At 40.3% G+C, this 26,443-nt stretch overlaps 1 protein-coding gene across 1 annotated transcript; it reads right to left on the reverse strand.

Annotated features, from left to right (window-relative positions):
• Positions 1 to 2,731: 2,731 nt before the first annotated feature.
• LOC110954205 (cadherin-related family member 5-like) lies at positions 2,732 to 18,727 on the reverse strand. The gene is made up of 12 exons (XM_051952163.1): positions 18,640 to 18,727; positions 15,629 to 15,783; positions 13,503 to 13,604; positions 13,208 to 13,387; positions 12,725 to 12,815; positions 12,511 to 12,608; positions 9,429 to 9,632; positions 8,434 to 8,544; positions 8,281 to 8,347; positions 5,776 to 5,973; positions 4,830 to 4,999; positions 2,732 to 3,292 (listed from the first exon to the last, which is right to left on the reverse strand). Exons 1-12 carry the CDS (start codon positions 18,725 to 18,727, stop codon positions 2,735 to 2,737), a joined length of 2,022 nt encoding a protein of 673 aa, XP_051808123.1. The 3' UTR covers positions 2,732 to 2,734.
• Between the last annotated feature and the right edge of the window lie 7,716 nt (positions 18,728 to 26,443).

The following is a 26,443-nucleotide window of genomic DNA, read 5'->3' on the forward strand; positions in this document are numbered from 1 at the left end:
GCGATCTGACACTGATGTACCTTGGCCTTGGAGTTCACCTTTAATTTCTTTGGAGGTTGCTCTGGGCTCTTTGGATACAATTCCAACGATCCGTCTCTTCAATTTGTCATCAATTTTCCTCTTGCGGCCACGTCCAGGGAGGTTGGCTACTGTCCCGTGGGTCTTGAACTTCTGAATAATATGAGCCACTGTTGTCACAGGAACTTCAAGCTGTTTAGAGATGGTCTTATAGCCTTTACCTTTAAGATGTTTGTCTATAATTTTTTTTTCGGATGTCCTGGGACAATTCTCTCCTTCGCTTTCTGTTGTCCATGTTCAGTGTGGTACACACCTTTTCACCAAACAGCAGGGTGACTACTTGTCTCCCTTTAAATAGGCAGACTGACTGATTATGAGTTTGGAAACACCTGTGATGTCAATTAAATGACACACCTGAGTTAATCATGTCACTCTGGTCAAATAGTTTTCAATCTTTTATAGAGGTACCATCATTTTTGTCCAGGCCTGTTTCATTAGTTTGTTTTTTTAAATAATTATGTTAATCAACAATTCAAAAGTGATGGCTGTTTTTGATTATTTAATTTTCAATAAATTTTTATTTATTGTTACTTTTGTGAGTTTCAAGTGATTTCAGTGAGAATTGTGGGTTTTTCCTTCTTTAACTGAGGGGTACCAACAATTTTGTCCACGTGTGTATGTGCAGGGAGATGATGCTATCGTTATGACTAATTCACTGAAATAAGCCTTGCTGCACAATTTAAATCATAAAAAATTTTTTATTGAGTATTGCTTCTCAGAGGTTGTTGTTTTTGTTGTGAAGAGAATTTTGAAAATGGTTACAGTGCCTATAAAAAAGTTTACAATTACTTTGATAGGTTCTGATATCCATCCTCTGATTTATGCTTTTCAACAACCTGTTCACTGAGTTCGAGTGTTCTTTTTTCTTCATGATATAGTTATACACCGTGTCCCAAAAAGTCGTTCTCAACACCGGACAACACGTTTGATTGTTTGTCACCAAAATAGGTTCCACCTGCTCAATCACGTACTGTTTGGTTGTTCGTCTGGTCAAACTGTCATGTCCCAGTAGATAAATTTCTTGCTAGACCAAAATGCATTACACTCCCAACCAATGTTTGGAAGCATTGTTACCGTGGCCAAGAGTAAGGGTGTAATAGCTACTCTTTCAGAGTCAGAGATTCATGCACAGGCCATTGTTCTTCGAAATGCAGCAAAAACTCATCAGCAGGTAGCTCAATCCCTTGGCAGAAATATCTGCTGGGTGCAGAAGTGGTGACAAAGGTAGACCAAAGGAGGATCCTTCAAAGACTTTCCTTGCTGAGGATGTCCATCTGGCCAAACTGCAAGAACCAAGTATCTGATGAGAAAGGCCAAGGACAGAAGACACCAGTCATGCTGGCAACTCAGTCAGAGGCTGAAAAATCTTGGAGAAGATGTTTCTAAGAGCACTGTGCATCATTATTTAACAGAAACATTGGGGCTGGAAGTTCACAAGACCCCACGATTCACCAAACTGCAAAAGGAGAAAAAGCTGGCTTTCTCAAAGAAGTACAGAACTCTGACTTCAAAAGACTGAGAACTGGATTTTCTCTGATGAATGTCCTCTATACTTATTTCAGACACCCAACAGCCAAAACGACTGTATCTATGCAGATGATCGTGAAGAAGTAGCATCTTCTGAGCAAGTGAAATTCAGTGCCCATAGTGTGGTTTGGGGGGCTATGTCTGCTTCTGGTCTCTCAGAGCTGCACATTGTGCCTCAAGGTACCACTGTTAGTGCTGAATATTATACCAACAACATTCTAGAAATGGTACTACTTGATGGTTAATTTGATGATCTGGAACATTTAAGTGTGAGAAATATGCAAAAAAAGTTTAAAGAAGTTTTTCAGCCACCTTATTCCACATTTTAAGGATTTATTATAATACAGTATCATGTACACAATTATTTCTTCTCTGAAGCTGCTGATAAACATTTGTGACAACAGCATTGATTTGCTTAATGGAAGCTCAGAGTCCTGTCAGTATGTCATAATGTTTTACAGTCTTTGTTATCAGTAGGGAGGCTTTTGTTACATACCAATATATTTGTAACTTTATTCAGCATCATGGATTCACACTGAGCAGCCAGCACAAACAGTTAATAATTAACCAATATTCCAGTAAGTCCATTAAATTAGATTTTTTCTTCCCAGACTTCTTCTTCTCAGTGTCTTCAAACTCTGTTTACTGGCAGCTTTACTACAAGCTTTGCTTCAAGGTCTAACAAGGTCTACAATGGGAAGAGGCTAGTCAGTTAAACATACTGTGAGAGTTGATTTTCTTTCTAGTCGGTTTTTCAAAACTCTTGGACAACAGTAATTCCTATTGCTTAATTTCTGCTACATTGATTTCAGCAAATTTCAACTTCCTCACACACAAACATCACCTCTGTAATCAATCTGTGCTACATTTTGAGTCACAACATACTTAGATGAAGGATACAGCCCGCAAAAGGCTTGATTTACCTAAAATCTAAGGAAAATAATCCCTTACTTACACACTTGTAGTTAATGCTTCTAAGATAATGAATGCTCAGAAATGACTGTACAGTCCTGGTTCTGTGCTACTGGTCCTCTGTAATAGAATGTTAAGATGACATGCTTAGTGTTTCAGGCCTGACTGCACATTAATCTTCATTTGATTTTTTTCTGGGTGATTCCATTGAGTCCTCTCACAGAGCATGATCCATTGATTCGTCACTGTCTGAGTCCTGTGGTGGATTTTCAGTCTTCACCTCGATTCCACTGTCCAGATCTGAATCAGCAAAGAAGATCTTTTTTCCTAGTGGGTTGTTGTCTTCATCATCTTCTCTGCTGCTACGCGATGGTTCCTCATCTTCTTCCTCACTGTCATCCTCTCTGCTGTCTGGGATGATGACCACCTCCTCTTTGGCATCTGGGTCAATGTCCTCCTTAAACCAAACCGATTTGTATCCCTCCTCCACACGCCTCTCTTTGGTCAGGATGGGTTTCACATCATTCTCTGAATCGGACTTCTCTGATGACGTGTCGCTGGAATTATCAGGCAGCAGGTCATGTAGTGGTGCAGAAGACTTCATGATGGCCTCTTCGCGTTCAATGTTCCATGATGTTTGTGGGGGCGCTTTACTAGCTATTACACTTTCCCTCTCGGGACCACCTGAGCCCAAGCTGCTTCCATCCTCGTCTTTCTGGAAGGCCTCATTGGTGTACTGGATGCCCTCCTTATGACCACCCGAGCCTTGACCCAGCTGTGGAAGGACAATCAGGGAGAGAAAAGACAATTATTCACCATTATTTATTCTTCTTTTCCAAACAGCTTTGACTAACATGTAATATTTTGTGTATTGTTTGTGTTTTGGCATGTATAATCACTTGATAGAATGCTCTAGCTGTGCAGTATCCTGGTTAGAGAAGAGCCCCTCCCTCACTGACAGAGTCACTGACTGTGTCTTCAGTGACAAGCTACCATCCTTTTAGCAGCTGTGAAACCAGCTAACAGATGTCTGTCATTTGAAGTTAGAGGGTGGACTTTATGCCACATAATATAAAAACTTGATATGATAGGCCCCAAAGTCCAGGTCTACAATGTCAAGGAAAATGTTGGAGTAAATAAAATTTGATATGTTATTTAGATAAGATAAGCTCTTTATTGGGACTCCATGAGATTTTGGCCTCTGGAGTCAACCTGATAGTATGTAGAGCTGCTACATTTAATCAGGTTGCCGTTTAGTTGTCAGCCATAAGATTATTTGCCAACTATTTTGATAATCAGTTTTTTTGAAGTACCAATCATAAGTATTTGATGATGGCTTTTTGCATGCGAACATTTTCTGTTTTTTTTTTTTTGCCTTCCCTGTGACAGGAAACTGAATTTGTTTGACTTGTGGACAAAACCAGAAATTTTGAGGGAATTACTGATCATTTTATGACATTTTATTGACCCAACAACTAAGTGGACATAGAGTAAAACTACGTAAAATACTCAGATTTAGGCAGATTAAGAAGATAAAAGGGGAGTTAGGTGACGAGCATCGACGAGAAGATCCAGAAGAAACAAACTCAGATGAGCATGGATTGCCCATTACCACTACTGCAGTGGTTTTAGCCTATAATAACTTCATGATAGAAAAAAAAGCCTTCATTAAAGCCCAAAGTTTCAGTGACAGACTGGTGGAGCTAACAGTGAAGGAACTAACCGAAATTTAAGCAAGCAGCTTGAAAATTGAAAAATACATTTCATCTTTAGATCCACTTGTGAATGGGCCATTCCCAATGTTCAGAAAGAATGGTCAAGGTCAACATACTAATAATTTCGTTATTTCGGGACATCTCAGTAAATGTTTATTTGCCCTGTTGCGATCCAAGCCACCTAATGTTTGATATCTGCTAATACCCAATACCATTTGACTAAATAATAAACATTTCAAGAATTGTAGATTAGCTGTTTGTGTCATCGGGTGGCATGCCTTTACATGTGTTAAGTTGAACCAAGATGAAACAGGATGTTATCCTTTTTTTCAAGTGGCTTATGTAATGGTTGCTTTTGTAGCCTGGACTATATGTCTGCAGTTTTGCCAGCAATATCAATCAGTAATAATGTTACTGCAAACACTAAAGAAATTAATCTAATTTACAATACGCCTGTGGCAGCGGATATGAGCACAGAATCAGGCTTAAGTTCCTGTCGGTAACAATGCCAATAGTGGTGCTGACTAGGAACAGATTATCCTTAGGTGGATGCCCTTACTCTGAAAACTTTAACAACCTTTTAAACTTAGAACTTACAGAGCTTCGAAACATGCTGGCCTCGTAGATCTTCTTCCAGTCTGCTTTGCCCTTCCGCAAGCGACAGATGAGCACCCCAATGATCACCAGGGCAATAAGCAGCAGGGCACCCAAGACTGCACCGATCACTGCCATGCCCACTACATCATTTTCACCAGCTGGGGTAGTCACTGCAAGAACACAGGTCAGTACATTCAGACATCGACCAAAAGACACCAACACGCAGCTTAGTGTGAGCTAAATGTGAAGCTAGAAATGTAGTTGATTATAAAAGTTAAAGCCAACAGTTTGGTATTAAATTTAACAAAACTACAAACAAGTAGCTAACATTATAGATATGACAACTTTACTGAAGTTGAAGCTAACAAAGCTGACAACTGTTACCGTAGCTAACAATGTAGTAGCTAACTAAATTCAATGTTGACTATATTTAAGGTGTTTCACCAGCTGTGCATTCAGGAAGAACTGAACCACAGATTTACGCTTGTTTTGTAAAAATTTGCCTTGGTTAAACATAGTCACCAGTAACTTGACTTCAGTGTCAGGGAAAATATGACAGACAAAACTCTTAGATTAGCTAAGATATGCTAAGAGTTCTTCTTGACATACAGACTCATTTCAAACTCCCCAAATATGCTGACTGTTTTCTTAAAAACTTGACCTGTTGAAAAGCGGTCAAACTTTTTTTTTTCAAACACTGCATGACAAAGAAGTGCTCTGTGGTTGGTTGCTTTTAATGTCCACAACAAGATCTTTCATAGTCCAAGCAGCCTGGTTTAGTTGCCACTTCAGATACATTGAAAATAAAAGCTCCTCCCAGTTGCACTCTGCTTTATTTTGTTTATTTTGTGAATAATGTGCAATGTTAAATATTGCACTCAGTAATTGCTACCTTGATTTTTCATAATATGACAATATTCAGTTTGACTGAGAGAAAAGTGAGCACCTGGTTGGTCTCTGGTAGTAGGACTTTCTCCATCGGGATCAGTGGTTGAGGAAGTGCCTCCAGTTGGCACAGTGGGCACCGTGTTGGAGATGGTGGATACAGCACTTCCCGTGATCTTGTCGTCAGTGGTGAATTTCTCTGTAGGTGTCGTGGTAATAAAGTCTGTTGTGCTCTGAGGCAATTTGGTGGTGGTGAGACCTGAGAGGAGAACACACTTTGAACCTCCACAGATTTACTTCTTGTTCCTATTTTCTTTGAACCTCAAAAGTTGCCTCATACGGGATGCACAACCTATTTCATCTTGACATATTTGCAAAAACCTGAATGCTAATGTTTGTTTAATGCTGTAACAAGCAGTGAACTCAACAATGTATGTGATTTAACCAGCAGATGAAAGCGCTGCCAGCTAAACTAGGAATAGATAATGTTAAAAGGTCTTTGACTATATTCAAGTGAACTCCATTGTGGTATGTGACATCAAAGCAGACCAACCACAGAACACTGTCACAATGAGTATGTGAGACACCCCAAAAGAATATCCAAGCCCAGCATGCCAGATTCATTTCAGAAGTGGAGAGGCCAGTAAGCAGTCTGTGCTTGTTTCCACATGTGAGGCTGTGCACATCCTTCCATTTGGTGTGTGCTGGTGCTGGAGAGCCCACAAGTTCTCCAGAACAATGACTTTTTCCTTGTTGTAACAGCTGTGACTGAGCATACGAAGAGCTCAGCATCTTGGTCTTTCCTTCCAGTTGATGTTGGGGAGGGGAAACACCATTTCCAGGATATTAATCAGAGCTGCAGAGTCATTAGTTGTAGTTCCAATAGAGGGATTACTGGCAGTTACTCCAAGTCTACCATCGTTTTATTTCTTCTAAAGCCTTAATAGCAGCCAATAGTCATGTGCAGGTCAGGGTTTTTTAGCACCCACACCCACTTGATCCATTCAAAGGGTCAAATTGACAAAAATATGCCTGGCTACACCGAACATCTAAAACTGTATCTATGGCTCCTTAAAAAACCTTAGTAAGACATGGTTTGGTGTGTAGGGTGTATTTTTAGAAGAACACATGCTACTGAATGATCATAGACATACATAGTTTATTAAAGGATAATATTATAGAATTGCTACATGCAGAAACATGTTGTTTAGATCCTCTTTTGTGACTGCATGCTGCTAACTGTCAATTAAGATGGCGGTTACTTTATGGTTCAGTAATAAAGAATTATGACAGCCAGGGCATAAGAGGACCTGAACTTTCCATTGCCTGCATTTATGTGTTAAGCAAGAGAGACAGATTGACAAAGGAGAAAAGATAAGACAGAGGAAGGCAGAGCCAAACAATGTTTCGGTTACTTATTTAAAACTTAGTGAGACTACTGATTTGTCAGTTCTTGATCCACACATATTTTCCAAAGCCACCATGCTTATCCATCGGTCCAGCAGATAGGACTCATGCATCACTAACCTCCATTTTCACATTAGACAACATTTGTAGTACTTCTGAGTCTGCCTCCATCCTCAAAATCCTGCCTTCATTTGATTTAATTCCTATAGACCCTGCTTCCAGTGAATACAGCCTACCAGCACTCAACTGAAATGAGCTAGGCCTTCTGTTGCTAATGTAACAGTCCAATGGGGTGATTCACCTGTGCGTTTATGGTTTCCAGAGTCAGCCTCACATGTGGAAACAAATTGATTTGCAGCAGAAAAATGTGCACATGACTGATTAAGTATAAAACTCAAGGTGATACACTTATCCAAAACTTAAAAAGAATGTGGGGCAGAAACAAAGTGGGGGGACGGTTCCCTTGAACTCAACCCTTTCAGCAAGGAAGAGGCCTTTATCTCATTCACAAATCTATACCCAGGTACTACATTCATAGCTTGGGTCCTCTGGTTGAAATGCAGTTTAATTCACTGGGTTAATAAAAGACTTCTCCTGGAAAGTCACCTAAAACTAAAATGCATCCATGGATCTTTCAGTATAAGGAGCTACAAGTACATAGTCTTCCAGCGGTCTGGCTAGGGCTTGTTTGCATTTACATAACAGGTCAGAATCGTCAAGGATGCGACAATGGAGTCTCCTCAAAACTGTTAAATCAGTGACTGTTTCTGTGAAACATTTGCAGGCAGGAAGGCAAGAACTGTTATTAAAATTAATAATCTACCAAAAGCAACCAGCAATACTGCCTTACTATATGGTCCAAATCCTCAGCAAACTTTCAGTTTTTACTGTGGTAGGTTGCTGCCTGGAGATTGTTGCTGTTGTTTTCTATACTGAAAGGGAAATGATACATGTAGATAGTAGAAGCTGAGGAAAAAGCTGCATGACATTTGCAGGTAATGGCTGGCTTAGATGTGAAGCCTACATCCTGTGAGTCAGACTAACAAGTAGCAAGCCTTCATTCTGGCAAATATGATAGCAGGTAGTACAATACTGAACACTGCTGCATTGAACCACCAATGAACGAGAGATGGATGCTTTGTGAGGGTTGTCTTCCTACCTGTTTTTACCTCCAGTGAAAGCTGACTTTTGTCTGTTTCATCATTAGTTGTGTCTTTTGCCACCACCTGAAAATGCCAAGATGTATTTAAATGTTTGAAGTTGACCAGTCACTTTCACTTCTGTAAACTTTAAGCTCGATTTTTATACTCACCTCCAAGGTTAATGTGCTCTCTGGAAGGTCCTTAGTCATGAATAAGTAGCCATCAATAAGTGAGAAATCACTGCTGCCGCTAATGGAGTAAGTGATGTGAGGATTTAGACCCTGTTAGAACATATATAAAAAAGTTAATGTATCAGTTGGCCAGAAAGCTTCAGAAAGACTTCCTCAATCATCAAACACACAACAGATATAATGCATTAAAGCTGCATTATGTCAGTCCTCATAATAGCTATAATTCTGAGAGCTTTCGAGAGTTTCTAACAGCAGAATGGCTGGAAATGCACCACTGACAGCTGCCTCAAAATAAAATGCAATATTAACACCAGTGCAATCCATTCAGCTCATTTCATCAGGACTATACACCGTTTCTTTTCTGTTTTCACTTAATAACTCTTACATGTACATACCACAACAAAATAGCTCATTTAAGAACTTTATTTGCTCAGGCTACCTTGGAAAAATGCATGAACTATAGGCCTAGGAGCCTATCCCAGCTGGCTTAGAGATAAACCTACATGTGCTTGGACTGTGAGAGGAATCCAGAACACGTGGTGAGAACCCATACAGAACATACAGTGAGAACATACAAACTCGACACAGAAAAACTCCAGCAAACCCAGAGATTTAAAACTAGCATCCTCGACCTGTGAGGCAACAGTAATAACCACTTCTCAACTGTGCTGCCTGCAAAAGCTTGATCCAGTTTGTAATTCAAAATATATTTTCTGATGATTCCAGGTAAAATAACACAAATTATATCAGAATTTCCAAGAAATATAGGAAACAAATGTTTGGTTTATTGAAATAAACAGTTGCTGGTGGTGCTACTTTTCTCATTGGATGCCATTAAATCATATCACCACAGAAGGTTTTGTATGTTACGATGTTTTTAACATTTATCAAATTGTTCAGCTTTTCCACCTCAGCTAAGCAAAGCAACTTCCTTTTACTGAAAAGGCTTAAAGTGTTTGGATTCAGTGTTCTACCCCAGTGGCAGCGTAGTCCGCATCTGTGGCGAGGATCCGCAGCGGCTGGTCTTTGTTTGTCCGGTCCATCACCATGGTGCCGCTTGAAGTAGCGAGGCCTTCATACAGAGTCTTCTGAAACACTGGGGGGTGGAGGCTCTTCACCTGGATACTGATTGTAACGGTGGTGGTGGCATACTGATAACTGTTAATTGCCTGAGCAGCCTAAAAGAGAGAAAAAAAAGCATGAGGAAAGTTTTAAAAGTAAAGGCATTCTCATTTCCAATCATGGAGAGGTTTGCTCATGATAAGTTGAACTTCAGGATCTGAGTAATAATGAAGTAAGTTCTCCCAGGAGCACCCAGCTAAGATTCTTGTCTGCCCACTGACCAACCTATTTTTTCACCAAATGACACATTCCTACGTTTAAATGATTGTGCAGAAATAATTGAATAATTGCTTTATTATCTGAAAACCAACCAAAATTTCATGGACCAAATTATTATTATTATTATTTTATTTTTGATTATTTTGAAAGGAAAACAATCAGTTACAGCCCAAATCTCCAACAAACTGAAGTGTCTGTGTTTGGCTGAAATACATAAAGAATCAATATCTCCTACATCTGCAGAAGTCTGCCGACTTATACTGGACTTTTGTTGTGAAGTGGGACTTGATTTACCAGTCAACATAATAGAATACTTCAAGAAGTTCTCACAATGGGCACAATTCCCATTTTTTACATAGCTGTGTCCTAAATGTGATATAAAGCCTTATATCACTATCCACAAAAACTCAAATGTTTGAGACAGTCAAAGGGGAAAGGAGAGGAAAGCTTTGAGCTGGCTGTTGTTGCTCCACAGCAGTGTGTCCATCCACACAGCACTGGTGGCAGATCCCACCTTGTGCTGACTGCCACCTGTACCTTGTGGACGGCTCCATTATTGTGGAGCAACAGCACACCAGTTCAAAGATTTCCTCTCCTTTAAAATAATTAACAACAAAATTTGAGTATTTGTGCATGGTCATCAGGCTTCAAAGTATATAGTTGTGTTGCACAATGGGAGTTACACTCCTTGTTTCCTGGTGAGGCTGAGAACCTTTTTAAATACCCTCTTCTGTTCAGGGTTTTTAAAAATTTAAATTATTTGGACTTAAAAAGATTTTGCATCAAAAATACTGAATCAGATTTAAAAAAGCTCCAACATGTGTAATCCATGTTCACACAGTGAATGTAAACTCTTCTTCTCTCATCAGAAGCCCTCCAAATTCATTTGAAGTATGACTGGGACAATGATCTTAGAATCTCATTAGCAGCAGTATGGCCTTGGAGAATGGAAACTGTCGGCATCTAGGTTGAAGTCAGGCTTCATTTGATATGTGCTGAAGGATTGCACTGACCAGCTGGCTGGAGTGTTCACCAGAATCTTCAACCGTTCCCTTTCCCAGTCCGTCGTCCCACCCTGCCTCAAGTCCTCCACCATCGTCCTCCTGCCCAAGAAGCAACACATCTCCAGCCTCAATGACTACCAGCCAGTAGCTTTCACTCCAGTGGTGCTGAAGTGCTTTGAGAAACTGGTACGGGTTCACATTACCTCACTCCTCCCCAGAAGTCTCGATCCCCACCAGTTTGCATACAGGGCCAACAGATCGATGGAGGATGCTGTAGCTACAGCGCTCCACGTGTCACTCTCTCACCTGGAGCAGCAGGGGACATACACGCAGATGCTCTTCGTGGACTACAGCTCCGCGTTTAACACCATCCTTCCTCACAAACTGGTGGGTAAACTGGAAGACCTTGGACTTCCACATTCCATCTGCATGTGGATCTACAGCTTCTTGTCGGACCGCAGGCAGAGGGTGAGAGTGGGAGACCACACATCTGGGACCATCAGCCTCAGCATCGGCTCCCCCCAGGGCTGCGTGCTGAGCCCTCTGCTCCACACCCTCTACACATCGGACTGTACCTCTACACACCCCAGTAACACCATCATCAAGTTTGCCGACGACACCACAGTTGTTGGACTAATCTCTGGGGGGGATGAGTCCGCATACAGGACTGAGGTGAAGCAGCTGACTGGGTGGTGCAGAGACAACAACCTGCTCCTCAACACAGCCAAGACCAAGGAGCTGATTATCGACTTTCGGAGGACTAAAACAGACATTTCACCTCTGATCATCAACAGAGACTGTGTGGAGAGGGTAGAGGACTTCCACTTTCTAGGAGTCCACTTGGAGAAGGACCTGACCTGGACTGTGAACACCTCCGAGCTACTGAAGAAGGCCCAGCAGAGACTGCACTTCCTGAGGGTGCTCAGGAAGAACAACATCTCCCAGAGACTGCTGTTGTCTTTCTACAGGTGCACCATCGAGACCATCCTGGTGTACTGTCTGCGCGTGTGGTACACCAGCTGCACGGTGGCTCAGAGGGCCTCACTGCACAGGATCATCGACACGACCCAAAAAAATCATAGACTGCCCTCTCCTCACACTTGAAGAGCTGCACTGCTCCCGTTCCCTCTGAAAGGCAGGAAAAATAACCCAGGACCCCTCTCACCCAGGACACCACATGTTTGATCTGTTACCGTCAGGCAGGCGGTACATGTCAATCACTGCAAAGACAAACCGGTTCAGAGACAGCTTCTACCCAACAGCAGTAAGGGTTCTGAACAAAGGCTAGTTGCACTACCTCTTGCTATAACATAACTACCACATGTCATTCCTGTATCATTCAACTCCATTCCCTCCTGCACCTTATTGTCATTACTTAATTTGTTTTTTTAATTTTGCACCTTACCTTATTTTATTATATCTTTGTGGTTTTTTTAATTGTATTTCTTCACACTGTTTTGCACTGACTGAAGAGCTTTTGCAATTTCGTTGTACTTGTTGCAATGACAAATAAAGTTCTATTCTATTCTATTCTATTCTATTCTATTCTATTCTATTCTATTCTATTCTATGTTTTGCTTGTTTAGGTTACATGCTACAACAGTGTGTTTGTCTATTATAAAGCCAAAGGTCGGTTTGATTTCAGCATTAAGCACAGGAGAAATCATCATCTGAATGAAGTAGATAAAAGTAGGTGAATGTGTTGTCTTACCAGTACTGACAGACTGATTGTCCCCAACACGTCAGCTGCCTTCAGCATGGTGATGTTCCCCGTGTTTGGGTCGATCGCAAACAGACCATCTTCATTTCCTAAAACACAGACAGACTGGGCTGCTTCTAACTGCCAGCAACTAGTAATGTATTTCTGTAGATGTCGATATCAGACTGAAAAAAGGCCATTGTTTGTTATAATCCAAGGTGCTTACCACTTAGGATTGAATATACTATCTCCTCCTTTATTCCATAGTCTCCATCAATGGCATATAGAGGTCCTGGTTCCAACGGCAACACTCCAGTCTGCAGAGGAGAAAACATTCTTATAGTCTTGTCCTGTGCCTAATAAAGTGGTGCAACAGCATCTTATACCTCCTACTGATTGAAAGAAATAAACTGCATTTGACAATTCCTTTTACCTAGAAATATGACAATTCTCGTACATTTAAAACTTTTTATCCCAACTTCAAGTATGACAATTAACAACAGATACAAACACTTCAGACGGAGTTCAGACATGGTTGGATGGTACAACAAACTAAACATATTGCAATATTTATTCAGCGAGCTCTCTGATTGGCTGCTCATGATAAAGTATTCCACTCGAGGCAAAAATGACACTGTTTTCCTCCCTCTGTGTGTGTCAGTGAAGAGTTCAGGATCAGTTTTGAACATTTGAGATGAAAGCAACACACCTCTTGTTCATTTAAGTCAACCCTGCCGGTGTAGACAGGACTCTGGCAGATCATGCTGCTACCAATTTCAGTTGGGGTGCAAGGCTGAAACCACGGCGGTCTGTTATCCTCATCTAAGATGGTGACCGTGATAGTCGCTGTTGCGGAGCGCACCGTATCCTCTGGTGGTAATTTTGAGTCCTAAAAAGACATTTGAAAGAACATAGCTAAATTCTAATGACTAAAAGAAACACTGGATGTCACTGAGATAGAAGAAAGAAATAATGTTGTATAATGAAAAATGAGCACTACTCACCTGAACAGTCAATATCAGCTCCACATTTTTGACTTTGTCATAGTCGAGACGTGCGTTAACAAGAATTGTTGGGTCAGTATTTGACCTTAGTACAAATTCATTCTGTAGAAATCAGACCAAAAAAAAAGTTCATAGCTAAACACAGCTTTGACCTAAATAGGTACTGGAAATAAAACTAATATTCATCTTGTTCATGACTCTGAGAAAAACAAACAGGGATTTATGTAAATGCAAAAGCAAAAGGAAAATAAACATGAAGTCTTACAGATGGAGATGTTAGGGTATAGAACAGTTGAGGATGTCGGTCTTTGTCTGTGGCACGGAAGGTGCCCACATCTGTGCCGACAGAAGCCGTCTTTGAAGCAAAATTTACACCAAAATGTAAGTTGGTAAAATTTAAGATACAATTGATAATAACAATGTGTGAGTATCAGTTTGAATTAATAAAATAAAAACAAACAAATCACATTTACAATGATGAATAATACATCCTGTTAGGTTTTTATTCAACTCACCTCACCGACATTGACTTTGTAGGAAGACGAATCAAAGACTGGGTCATTGTCATTCTTATTGGTCACAACCACAACAATGATGAGGGGCAGCTGGAAACAAAACACCGTCCTTGTTTAAATTTTGTGCTAAATGAAATATCGTTGTTTCTTGTTACTTTTCTTGCATCGTAATTCAAATTTAATAATGTTTGATCAAAAGGCAGACTTAGACTCCATGTGAAAGGAAAATACAGGACCTGAAGATGTTCTGTCTGCATAACCTTTAAAAACATAAAACAACAGACACCAGCATCTGAAAAATACACTCACACAACGTTCTCTGAGAACCTTTTGAAAAAGTGCAACATTCTCAAGAAAACTACTAGTTTTCTCAGCAGAACATACAAAACCTAAAAACGACAAAAACACTTCTCCTACCTGGAGAACGCTTTTAGTCATACGCCACCTCTTCATGAACCTTCAGAAATGTGCTCAGTTTCTACAGACACCTGTAGGTACTCCTTAACTACTTAGAGGACATCTGACAAAAAACAAAACAGTTTCCTAAAGAGTCTCTGGTCCATTCTCAAACACTCCTCTGGCATTACTAGATAACCTTTATCACCTCCCCATGCACTGTGGAATGGAACCTGTATAAAAGTAGCACCTTTACAACCTTTTCAAAAACCTTTATAATCTTAAGAAATTATACAACATCCTTAACCATCTTTAGCACTTTTTAAGACACAATTTAAACCTCTTCAAACAGCTGGTGAATCTCAACAAGAGCTTCTACAACTTCTTCAGTTGCTCGTACAGCCACCTGAATAACTTCTCAAGCATCTGTTCAACCTTTTTGAGAAGCTGTACAACCTTAATCAACCCACTCAGGGAGCTCATTAAGTATCCTTTGCAACTTCTACAAACACAGCCTATTTAAGAACCCATAAAACCTTTTGAACTACTTTTACCAGAGCAATTTTGCTAAAAACCTCTACAACTTCTTAAAATTCTCCGAAAAACCTTGCCAGGGACCTGGAGAACCTCTTCAAGAACATGTACAACTTTCTGAAACCCTCCTAGAGAGCTTTCTGAGTTCTGACTTTCTCTTTGTACATCCTTTGCAATCCTTCCCAGATCAGATAAAGTCCTGAAGAACCTGCTCAACCTCTTCAAGAAGCTTCACAGCTTTTTTATTTAAACCAACCTGTAGACCTACTCTAGCCTTTCAAGACGTTTCATAACAATAGGATCCTTGCTCTTTTTTTATCAGTAAGATGCTTCCTCACTTATATTGGGAGCTGGTTATAATGTAGGACAACATTACACACATTCATTCAGTGAATGAGACATGCTTGCCTATCAAAACCTCACTTTGTCAGTTTTCAGTATGAACAGAGTGAAAATCATAATGAATATTGTGCAGATTTTATCAATCACAGTTTTACCTCAGATCCTTCTGTATTAGTGCACATGATTTGGACCTCATAAGACTGTACTGTCTGCAAACAAAGCAAATTTCATGATCAACAGGTTTTATTGAAGAATTGAACTTGAGTTGTGGGATTGGATGTCATTAGCACTGTAAGTTATGACTGCTCACACCTCATAGTCCAACACCGTTGTAGCTACCAGGTTGTTTCCGTCGAGAATGAATGGATAGTCTGGGTTTGCAGGAGGAGGACTAAACTCTAGAGTAACACCTGGTTGGGTAGTGATTGTCTCTACGACCACACCCACAGCATTGTTTTCTGCGACGCTCACATAGCTGTCTGCTACAGAACATACTGTTGGGAGAAAAAGAAAAATGTTGTTGAAATTAAAAAAAAAAAGTTTAAAGTCAAATTAGAGAATGGAATCATTTCTGTGTATTGAGCACCAAGATATTACTGCTAAACTAATAGCGTAAAACTGCTGATATTGATCTGTATCAACAAGGATGCTTCTTATTCGAATGTAAATTTGTTCATTTTTGTGCTATATTTGCCAGAGATGCTTCAGACTGCTACACTTTCTCGTCTGCTTGAAGTCCACTATAAGGACTGGTTCCATACATGCGCAGTAGATCACTGTCTATATATTTCAACCCATCTGCAGTTTGTGCCCTTGTAGTGTAATTACTGCACAAAAAATCTGGACAATGCCAGACGACCACACACAGTCCACACATACATCCTCTGATGATGATCTCTAGCGGACCCAGTACACTTGCATACTCAGGGATGTAGAAAGTACAACACCAATTTGTATTGGCTGCTAACACAACTCCAAGATTCATTCGTATACTTTTAACCAGAATGGGACCCAGAGCAAGGGAAGATTCCAGCAGGAGTCACTGCATTACAAAATGCAATGTTTTTATGTAGTGGCATCCCTGTAGCATCACAGCTTTGGCTTGTGCAGCATATGATCAAAGTTAATGTTATCATTAGCCACATTTGCCACGCAATGTGCAAATGATTTTCCTATTGTTAGGGACTTTGGCTTCACAATAAAAGTAACCCACTGGGTCTTCAACTCCTCAGATGCTGGTAGTGCATGAAGACTCTTGTGTTCACTCTTGCAGCCAACGGCAGATTGATCTTTGTTCATGGATGAGATTCTTTAGAGTTAGCAGAAGCCATTCCAGTCAGGAAATAATATCCACTGTGGACTGTCAGGCAGCTGCTTGTTCTTTGTTTGTGTGCTAAAAAAGCTGTTAGGCTGGTTACCTGGTGACTTTGATAAAAAAAACAGAAGAAAAGTGTGGACCTCAAACAAGGTCCATCCATCTATTCTCTATACACCGCTTCATCCTCATTAGGGTCGCGGGGGGTGCTGGAGCCTATCCCAGCTGACTCGGGCGAAGGCAGGGGACACCCTGGACAGATCACCAGTCTGTCACAGGGTTACATATACAGACAAACACCTACAGGCAATTTAGAGTGATCAATTAACCTCAGCATATTTTTGGACTGTGGGAGGAAGCTGGAGTGCCCGGAGAAAAACCACGCATGCACAGGGAGAACATGCAAACTCCATGCAGAAAGATCCCAGGCTCAGGCCGGGACGTGAACCAGGGATCTCCTTGCTGCAAGGCAAAAGTGCTAACCACTACTCCACTGTGCAGCCCCTCAAACAAGGTGTTTCATAAAAGTAAAGAGCAGTTTTCTGTGAGACAAAATAACTCCCTTTGGTGTGGACTTTAGAATTTGTTAGTTTGTAAATCTTTGTAAATCTTTTACTTGCCCACTGCTTCCAGCTGCCCATTTCCACCAGTCTACATCACCCTCACTTTGCTTGATATGCTCTTCTACATATTTTTGAGTTTCCTACCAGGTATATATGTAGTATGTTTATCGCCAGAGTCATACATCATAACAGTAGACTATGAATCAGTTTCAATGTTAGCTTCTACTTTGCATGTATCATCTGTCTTATCATGCATGTATCAAATTGTGTGTTTTATGTTCCCTGTTCCCCTCCCCCTCTCTAACCTCTACCTCTCTACCTCTCTTCTTCCTCTTCTGTCCCTCTCAACCCACCCGGCCAGCAGGCAGATGGGTCCCCCCACATAAAGAGCTGGGTTCAGATCAAGGGTTTTTTTTCCCTGTTAAAAGGGTGTTTTTCTTGCCGCTGTCACCTTAGGGCTTGCTCTGGGGGTCAGGCATATGGGTTCTGTAAAGCATCTTGAGACAATTTGACTGTAATTGGTGCTATATAAATAAAACTGAATTGAATTGAATTGACAAAAATGCTAAAACACACTTAAGAAAAGAAAAAAACTAAAAAATGCATATTATGGGTTTTTTAGTGACATTTCTTCTCTTGTGATGCATGTAGAATGTGAATGTTTGTTTTTCTATTGAAGTATGGAGAATATTTTACACCCAGTGTGGGTCTTTTATTCCCCTTCACTTGTCAAACGTGTATTTCACTCCCACCGTATCAGAACGGCATCACTTTCTGCCACTTTATTTCAATCAGGTACAGACAGTAGAACTAAACACAGTGACGAGTTAATTATTTAGTGAGTTTAATGTTTTGAAAATTGTCATCAAAGATGAGAATGGACTGATGCAACATGTGGCTGCCTAGCTGCAGATAAGGTTAATAAAGGCACTTTATATGCATTTTTGAACTGACAACAGCACATTTGTCAACTGACAAGATAAATACTCAGAATTTGTCCTTTTAAACTCGACGTCAGCACTGAAGATAAATGTCTCCACCCTTCATTACACACACTTTGCACTGTTTCACTGCTTCCATGTCCACTACTTCTGGTTCAGTCGCTGCCAGTCTTACTCTGGCGTTACCACATGTAGTTATTGACAAGATAAATGGTCAGAATTTGTACTTCTAAATTCAACATCAGCACTGAAGATGAATGACTCAGCTCTTTAATATACATGATTTTTACTGTTTCACAGTTTCCATGTCAAACTACTTCCTGGTTCAATCATTACCATGCTTTCCGTTTCTGTCCATTGCCATAATATTTATCCAAAAACACACAAAGTGAGCTTTTAGACTTGACCTTTTATATGTACTACGTTCCAGTTAGCATGTTGTTACTGAGCCTATTATTTTGTGTATTACAGACACCAGCGGTCAGATAAAACAAACAGTCCTTAGATGGAGCAGCAGGCATCTATACTCACTCTGAGCCTCAGTGGATGTCTGAAGCAGAATCAGAAGAAGCAAGCTGAAGGATTTGCCCACAGTGAAGAGCGGACGAATCCCGTCCATGTCTCCGTCCGTCCTGTCGTGCCTAAACTGATCCCCTTAGTGTCTTTCTTCTGCTTATCTGCTTGCCTTTATGACTGCAGCGGACTTTTACCCATCATAAAAACCTAACACGCACATCTGTTTGCTGGGAAGTCATAAGACTTTTTTTTTCTGCAACTAATTATCTTTTATTTGATTGTTTTCTACATTAGACATATCATGGTTACGTGTTTGCACATATGGAATCCTTCATCTTATGTTTTCGTATCAGCAGGCACTCTATGGAATCTTTCCACCCAGAGGTCATATTTCCTGATTTGCATTTATGGCTGACAACGATGGAACAAACAAAGCACAAATACAGTACATCACGAATGCCTAAACATTACAAGTGCAGTCGCTTCAGATAGTGGTGAGGTGTCTCCACCTTTTCGCACACTTTAGAGGGTTGTAGATATAAAATGACCCTTACTAAAAGTATTCAGACTGTTAATTTGGTGCTTTGTGGAATCAGACTCAATCAGTCAGACTTTATTTGAATGGCTCTTTTCAAACAAATGAATGTAACACAAAATGCTTGACAAAACAAAAGGAACAATTAAGCAATTAAAAACAATCTCAGTATTGGCAAGGTGTACATGTCACAGTGTTTAAGTCCCAGACATTCTCAGCAAAGTATTTAGTATTTTACTACCCATTACGTGGGTGTGCGAAACCCAGATAACAGCCGCTCAAGAACTGAATTATTTAAGCAAATGGTTGGAGTGACATAACCTGAACTGAAATTAACGGAAAACGATGTCAAAACAGAAAACAACAAAACACTCCTTTCTCTGTGTAGCTTTTCCTTTTTTTTTTTTTTTGCTCAGTTACCAGTGGCAAGGCTTCTAAGCCACCTATATGAAGCAAATAAGGTGAGCACAATGTGTTGTATAAAATTGTTAATTTCACCATGGTACTTGAGTTATCAGCACATTTAATGCCTTTGTGTTCATCTAGACTGGTGTTAACAGAGCCAGAGTTGCTGGTTGTTACAGCTCTTCTTCTTCCTATTCTTTCAGTGATGGAACCCGGCTCAGGTCCTCCTCTTCATGATTATTCCACTTTTATATCAGATGGTGTACTGTCACCGGCGAGTAGTGAAGTGCAGGGTCCTATTGCATGTTTAAGAGGTACAGAAGTATCATGGTAATTCATTTTGAAGTTTGTATGCAATGTCCTGTGAAAGTGATGATCTATGGCATGGGTCTGGTCTCTGCCTCTGTTCTTTTGCACCAAATACCTTAACATGTGGCTTTGCTGAAAGTGGGGATTGGTACTCCACTACATCTGCCAGTAGAGGGATGCAGATAATATCGGGAAATGATTTAGCAGGTGGTAATGTGTGATAAGGATAGTAGGAGTGTAGTACGAGTACAGATGTCTCTAAATACATGACATGAAGTTGTGGCTGAAGCTTATTGTATGATTTTATTATTTGTTCAGTTAAATAATGACTTCCCCCTTTGTTGCGTTTTAATTACATTTTTCTTCAATGATTTATTAGTAAGAAGCCGCTAATCTTCTCTGATTTCTTACCACAGTTCAGAGACATGTTAGGTTAACTGATTCCAATTAGATTTTAAACAGCTTGGTGTCTGTGTCTCTGTGTGGCCCTATGATGGACTGGTGATCTGTTCAGACTGTACATTGCCTTTGTCAGCTGGGATAGACTCCAGCATCCCTACATTCCCCAATAAATCCAGCTAGATTTTTTTTTTTTGGTTCTGAAAACAACAAGATTCTGCAAAGTTGTAGTAATGCTTTTAGTGGGAATTTTTTCTCTTGTTACTAGAAGGCATTTGTGGTACTTAAAGTGCTTTACGATGGGTTTAGGTGCCTGCCTGCCATCAGGATCAACTTCCAGTTCCGTGTCTTGCCCAAAGACGCTTCAACACGTGGAACCCTGCAATTAGTGGACACCTGCTCTACCACCTGCACAACGGCCACCCTAAAATGTTTGGTGATCATTAGGAGACCATTACAGTACCAGGCAAAAGTTTGGACACACCTTCTCCATTAAGGATTTTTATTTATTTTAATTATTTTCTACATTGTAGATTAATAGTGAAAATATTAAAACTAAGAAGGAACACATATGGAATTATGTTGTAAGGGTGCTGCAGGATGCTGTCGTAGCTATGCTGGTTGAGTGTGCCTTCAGTTTTGAATAAATCCCCAACAGTGTTTCCAGCAAAACACCCCCACACCATGACACCTCCTCCTCCGTGCTTCACAGAGGGAACCATGCATGTAGAGAGCATCCGTTCACCTTTTTTGTGTCTTACAAAGACACAACAGTTGAAACCAAAAATCTCAAACTTGGACAGACCAAAGCACAAATTTCCACTGATCCAAACAATTCTCTTCTTATTGTTGTCCATCCTCAGTAGTGACTTCTTTGCAGCAATTCCACCACGAAGGCCTGATTCACACGGTCTCCTCTGAACAGCTGATGTTGACATTTGTCTAACCCTGCAGCAGAGGTGACTCTTAGTTTTCTTTTCCTGGGGCAGTCCCCATGAGAGCCAGTTCCATCTTGGTGTTTGATGGTTTTTGTGACTACACTCGAGGATACATTCAGAGTTCTTGGAATTTTACACAATCACCGACCTTCATGTCTTAAAGAAATGATGGGCTGTCGTTTCTCTTTACTGAGGTGACTGATTCTTGCCCTACTATGGACTACAACAGCAGTCAAATAGGGCTATCCACTGTGTACGACTAACCCTACCTCTGTACAACACAACTGATGGTCTAGACACATTAAGAAGACAAGTATTTCCACAAATTGACTCTTGACAAGGCACACTTGTTAATTCAAAACCATTCCTGATGACTACTAGCCTAGCCGCGCTAGACAACCCACGGCAACGAATTTAATTCTCTGCCAGGGTGGGTCTAGTTACCCTCCATAAGGCTCGAGGCTGGATTCTCCTAAAACTGGCCGGACCAATCACCATGAAGTGTAGAGTCAGAAGGCGGGCGTAACGAAGTGACGACAGAGGCGCGACGATTCTGACAGAAACAACCAGCGCACAATAAACAGTTATCTTTCGACTCGGCTTTGGCCACAGCCCTTAAAGATTTGAAGCTAAAATTCAACTTGAAAGATAAACAAAGGACGGCACTGAAGTGTTTCATTGAGAAGAAAGACGTATTTGGACTTATACCGACGGGATATGGCAAATCCTTAATATTCCAGTTGGCTCCGCTGGTTGGGAAGCTAATGGGACTTAGCCACAATCCGCCGGCGCTCTAGGAACTACGTCAGCCTATTCGTTGCGTTGATTGGTTGTATACCTACCCAATTGCTGCAGAGTGATTTGAAAGACAACCTTTAACCCCGCCTCCCTCACTGTCGAGCTTTCCTAGACCCTTGTGCCTTCAGAAACATGGGTCTAGCCCGGCTAGGCTAGGTGACTACCTCATGAAGCTGACTGAGAGAATACCAATGTGCAAAGCTGTCATCAAAGCAAAACGGGGCTACTTTGAAAAATCTAAACTAAAATATATTCTGGTTTGTTGAACAGTTTTTTGGTTATTACATAATTCCATATATGTTCTTTTATAGTTTTAATTTCTTCAGTATTAATCTACTGTACAATGTAGAAAACAATTAAAATGAATAAAAATCACTGAATGAGAAGGTGTGTCCAAACTTTTGACTGGTACTGTATATTAAAAACAGTCTTACAATGTTTCCCAAATGTTGCATTGAAACTGTCCTATACATTCTATAATGTGTCACCTCAACAAAATCCCCCCAATATCCTCAGAATGTAGCATGCGACATGTTCTGTCTTTGTTACTTTAACGTACAGGAATGTTTCATGAGGAACATGCTGCCATCGGGGGCTTTGATAATTTCCTGATTTTAGAATGTTGGTTTGAAACATTTCTTAGTTTTTATGTGACCTCTGTGACCCAGACATATGGGGATGGAGACGTTGGCTCTTTGTTTGTGTCTTCGATTAGTCCTCTAGCTTCAGTTTTTTGTTTTTTTATTAATACAGTACTTACTTCCATCAAACTGAATACAGCATATTAGCTGTGTGTGTAAAGGTGAAATGCTTTGTGCAATTATTAGACGCACTGGAAGTACTTCATAAAACTTATTTTAATAACAAAGATACCTGTGTTTCCACTTTAAATATGATAACAGCTGCACATACAGAGATTTATTCAGAACATCAGTAACACATAATATCAGATTTATCTCTCTGTCACTGCTGAGGGTCCTCTACAGGTCGGTGGACCTGTGGCTGTAGACTGATGGACACATGTACTGTTGCAGTAGCAGGTTCACTCTCTCCATGTCTCCTCCCACACCACTGTGAACGAAGATGATGTCATAAAAAAGAACTGTAATACGAGGTTCTAAAAACAAATCACAATTTAAAAAGAGCACAATGCCTGGAAAATGTCATGATATCGCTCCAAAAATAGTGTCTGTTGCCTTTATTTAACTTCTCTTCCCAGGAAAACGGAAGTTTATTTGATCATATTTTTGTCAGGTGACATTTTGTAATCGCTTTTGCAATTTTCAATATTTTCTACTTTACTGTTAGTTTTTTAAACCTTTGTGAAGCTACTGTCAGCGACGAGGGGAGGTGATTGATTACAACGGTAAATGAAAACAGTGTCAGAGAAAGAGGAAGTGTTTTCAGCAGATTTGAGAGTGACATGACTGTGAACGCTTCTTTCTGCATTTGTACTCTCATGACTTACAACATGTTTTACTCTAATTCTAGTAACTAATGCAGCTCAGGTCCATCTCCACTTTTCCTGAGCAAGATCATAAAAACATTGTTTTCTGAACAACTTAAATCTTATCAGAATGAAAACTGCATCTCTGAGAATTTTTTACCTTTAACTAAACTCTCTCTACAATACAGAAACCGTAAAAATGACTTCAGAATAAACTAGAAAAGCACTCAGAGAGCGTGGTACTCAGCCAAGGCTGTTCATTCCCCCATATAGCATTGTCAGAAATGCATAATTGCTTTGTAAAAGTGCAGCATTTGCTTATTTGTTACTGAGGATCACAAATCATGGAAACATAGAAGTGGCCATTTAGTATAGCTGTACCCACAAACAAAATGACCTTGCGTTGAGCACAGGTGTGTGTTATGCATATTTATTTTGTGTACAGATACCAAATCGCATGACCTAAATATGTAGCGGGCGGCAGGAATTGATGAGACTTGGAAACACCCCCATAATTTAATCAGTTGTTCCTTGTATCATTTCCAACTGATAAGTCCTGATTAGTCTGCAATGGTGGATTTGCAGAACAATCGGAATTATATGATCATCAGCAGGCAGCCGATGTAGTGTTCACTTGTTGTCATAGTTACAGTGACACCGTGCCACTATCTGGCAATGACACAGAAATCTTTAACAAATCCGTGGATCCAGACTACTAGTCGTATCACTGCCAAAATCTAATCAACTGGTCCATTTCAGACCTTGCCTGAAAATCTCATCTTAATCTGTTTAGTCTAATTCCTTTTTTGAAAAATTTGTTGCTAGCAGACAGACAAACACAAACCAATGCCGATCGTCAAGTAAGTTCCGTTGCGTTCCTTAGCAGAGCAATAAAGTAAAGAAATCAGTTGTCGTCCCCGAGACTTCAGTGCTGCTTAGCTTTCATTTAAGCTAGTTTTCAATGAATTTGAAGCACGCAGGAAAGATCCTTTGACGTAGCTTTTGAATAGTAGATGAGAAACATCACTAGAAATGCATTTTAGCATCTCAGAAATATCACCTGCAGGCAACCGTCCTGTTTAAGAATGACTTCGGAAGACTTTGAGATTTATTCTTTTGTTTCAATAGACTTGTCTATTGTAATCCTCTTTTTTTTAGGCCTCCCACAGTAATCTTCAACTTTTGGTGTTCCAAAATGCAGCAGAATCTCTAAAAAACTAAACACAAACAGCTCATTATTAGCAGTTTTTCTCAAATTTGTTGATTTTAGAAGTCATTGTAAGATTCCTCTATTCCACTATTAATGTGATTTGTTGATGTCATGTGCCCCTTCTTGATCTCTGAGCTCCTCTGGTCTCCTAAACGTTGCCCAGAGTAGAACTAAGACATTTTGAGATGTTGCTTTCTGTGTCTTCGGTCCTCTAGAGAGCTCAAGAAGAGGTCTGAGCATCTGATTCAGTAGATATCTTCAAACAACACCTAATAAAAACTGATCTTGTTGTGATTGTGCTGATATAGGTTCCTGTAATTTACTGATATCAGACCTTATTATCTTTTATCATCTTAGGTTTTGTCACTATTATTTTTAGTTTTTTTTCTGCTCTCTTATTGATGTGAAGCTCTATGAGTTGCTGTATAAACCGGACTACAAATAGTTACTTTTATTGTTATGATTGTTCTATAGGAGATAGTTATTAAACTTTCCAAATTTCCAATGGCATAACAAAAAAGAATCAGTTATTATACGATGGCATGCATTGACATGTATCACTCTGGTGTTAATGTGCCTGCAGTGACTCCCACCTCTTCTTGACAGACTGCATGCGGTGCAGGAAGGCGCAGACGGAGTTGTGTTTGGCTTTAGATCGCAGGAACTCTGCATATCTGTTGGAGAACTCAATATCTCCCAGCTGTCTCCTGCGGTCCAGACCTGCAGACTGAAGCTGCCTGAAACACAATCACACCAAAAGTCATATCAGTAGGAATCACGATCAGATTTCTGATGCACACTCACTCTTTCACATGTTGTTTCATGTTGAATTAATGCTAGTTTGCTTCATACTGTAGTCTTTCATAATCAAATTCTGACAACTGTATATTTTTTTATGATCTAAAAGACAAAATCAACCCGCCCGGCCAGCAGGCAGATGGATCCCCCCTATATAGAGCCGGGTTCTGCTCGAGGTTTTTTCCCTGTTAAAAGGGTGTTTTCCTTGCCACTGTCGCCTTTGGGCTTGCTCTGGGGGTCAGGCATATGGGTTCTGTAAAGCGTCTTGAGACGATTTGACTGTAATTGACGCTATATAAATAAAATTGAATTGAATTGAATTGAAAATAAGCAACACATTGTACACCAGTATTAGTTATAGGATAGTCCTAAATGTTAAACCCTACTGAACAACAAGATTAAGTACAATTACAGTGTTTTCACATGAAATCTTTATCAGAAGACGTTTTTATCGCTTTGCATATCCATGTGATAAACTCACCTGAGTCTGGCCTCGAGCAGAGCATCTGCAGCGTTTCCTGACGCAGACCACGGTGCGTTCGGGTGTCTGATCTGAGTCAGTAAGCTCTCCACCTCCACATCTTCATCGCTGATGTCACATGACAGGAAGACACATTTTAAGAAGCACAAACAACAATATCACAAGAAAGAATCAGGGGAGAGAAAAAGACATTTATTTATCAAAAGCATCACAGAGAAGTAAACGTTTTCATATTGCCACGACTGTGACAGTTTTTAACATAGCTTGTAATCCGAGGTCTGTGCCTTGCTCATGTGATGGTACCTGACAGGGAGCGCTGTGGTGAAGTGGAGGAGGGCCAACAGCAGGAACAGCTGAGAGACACTGATGGATGGCATCATGTGGAGGATGAAGAGGACAGTTTCCTGCGTAAACAAATGCATTTTTAAACCTCTTTTCATTTGCTTTTCAACTGTTTTTTAAATAGGTTGCTTTCACCGAATTCAATAATATACAATGA

Source organism: Acanthochromis polyacanthus, chromosome 8 (genome assembly GCF_021347895.1).
Source record: "Acanthochromis polyacanthus isolate Apoly-LR-REF ecotype Palm Island chromosome 8, KAUST_Apoly_ChrSc, whole genome shotgun sequence".
In the NCBI taxonomy this organism is placed as follows: domain Eukaryota; kingdom Metazoa; phylum Chordata; class Actinopteri; family Pomacentridae; genus Acanthochromis; species Acanthochromis polyacanthus.

What these genes read in the sequence shown, in the direction of transcription:
- LOC110954205 (XM_051952163.1), bottom strand. Translation starts at nt 18,727, where the DNA reads ATGGACGGGATTCGTCCGCTCTTCACTGTGGGCAAATCCTTCAGCTTG. An exon ending in GACATCCACTGAGGCTCAGA is followed by an intron (nt 15,784 to 18,639) that starts GTGAGTATAGAT and finishes TTCTCCCAACAG; the next exon opens with TATGTTCTGTAGCAGACAGC. An exon ending in TACTACCAGAGACCAACCAG is followed by an intron (nt 5,000 to 5,775) that starts GTGCTCACTTTT and finishes GTGTTCTTGCAG; the next exon opens with TGACTACCCCAGCTGGTGAA.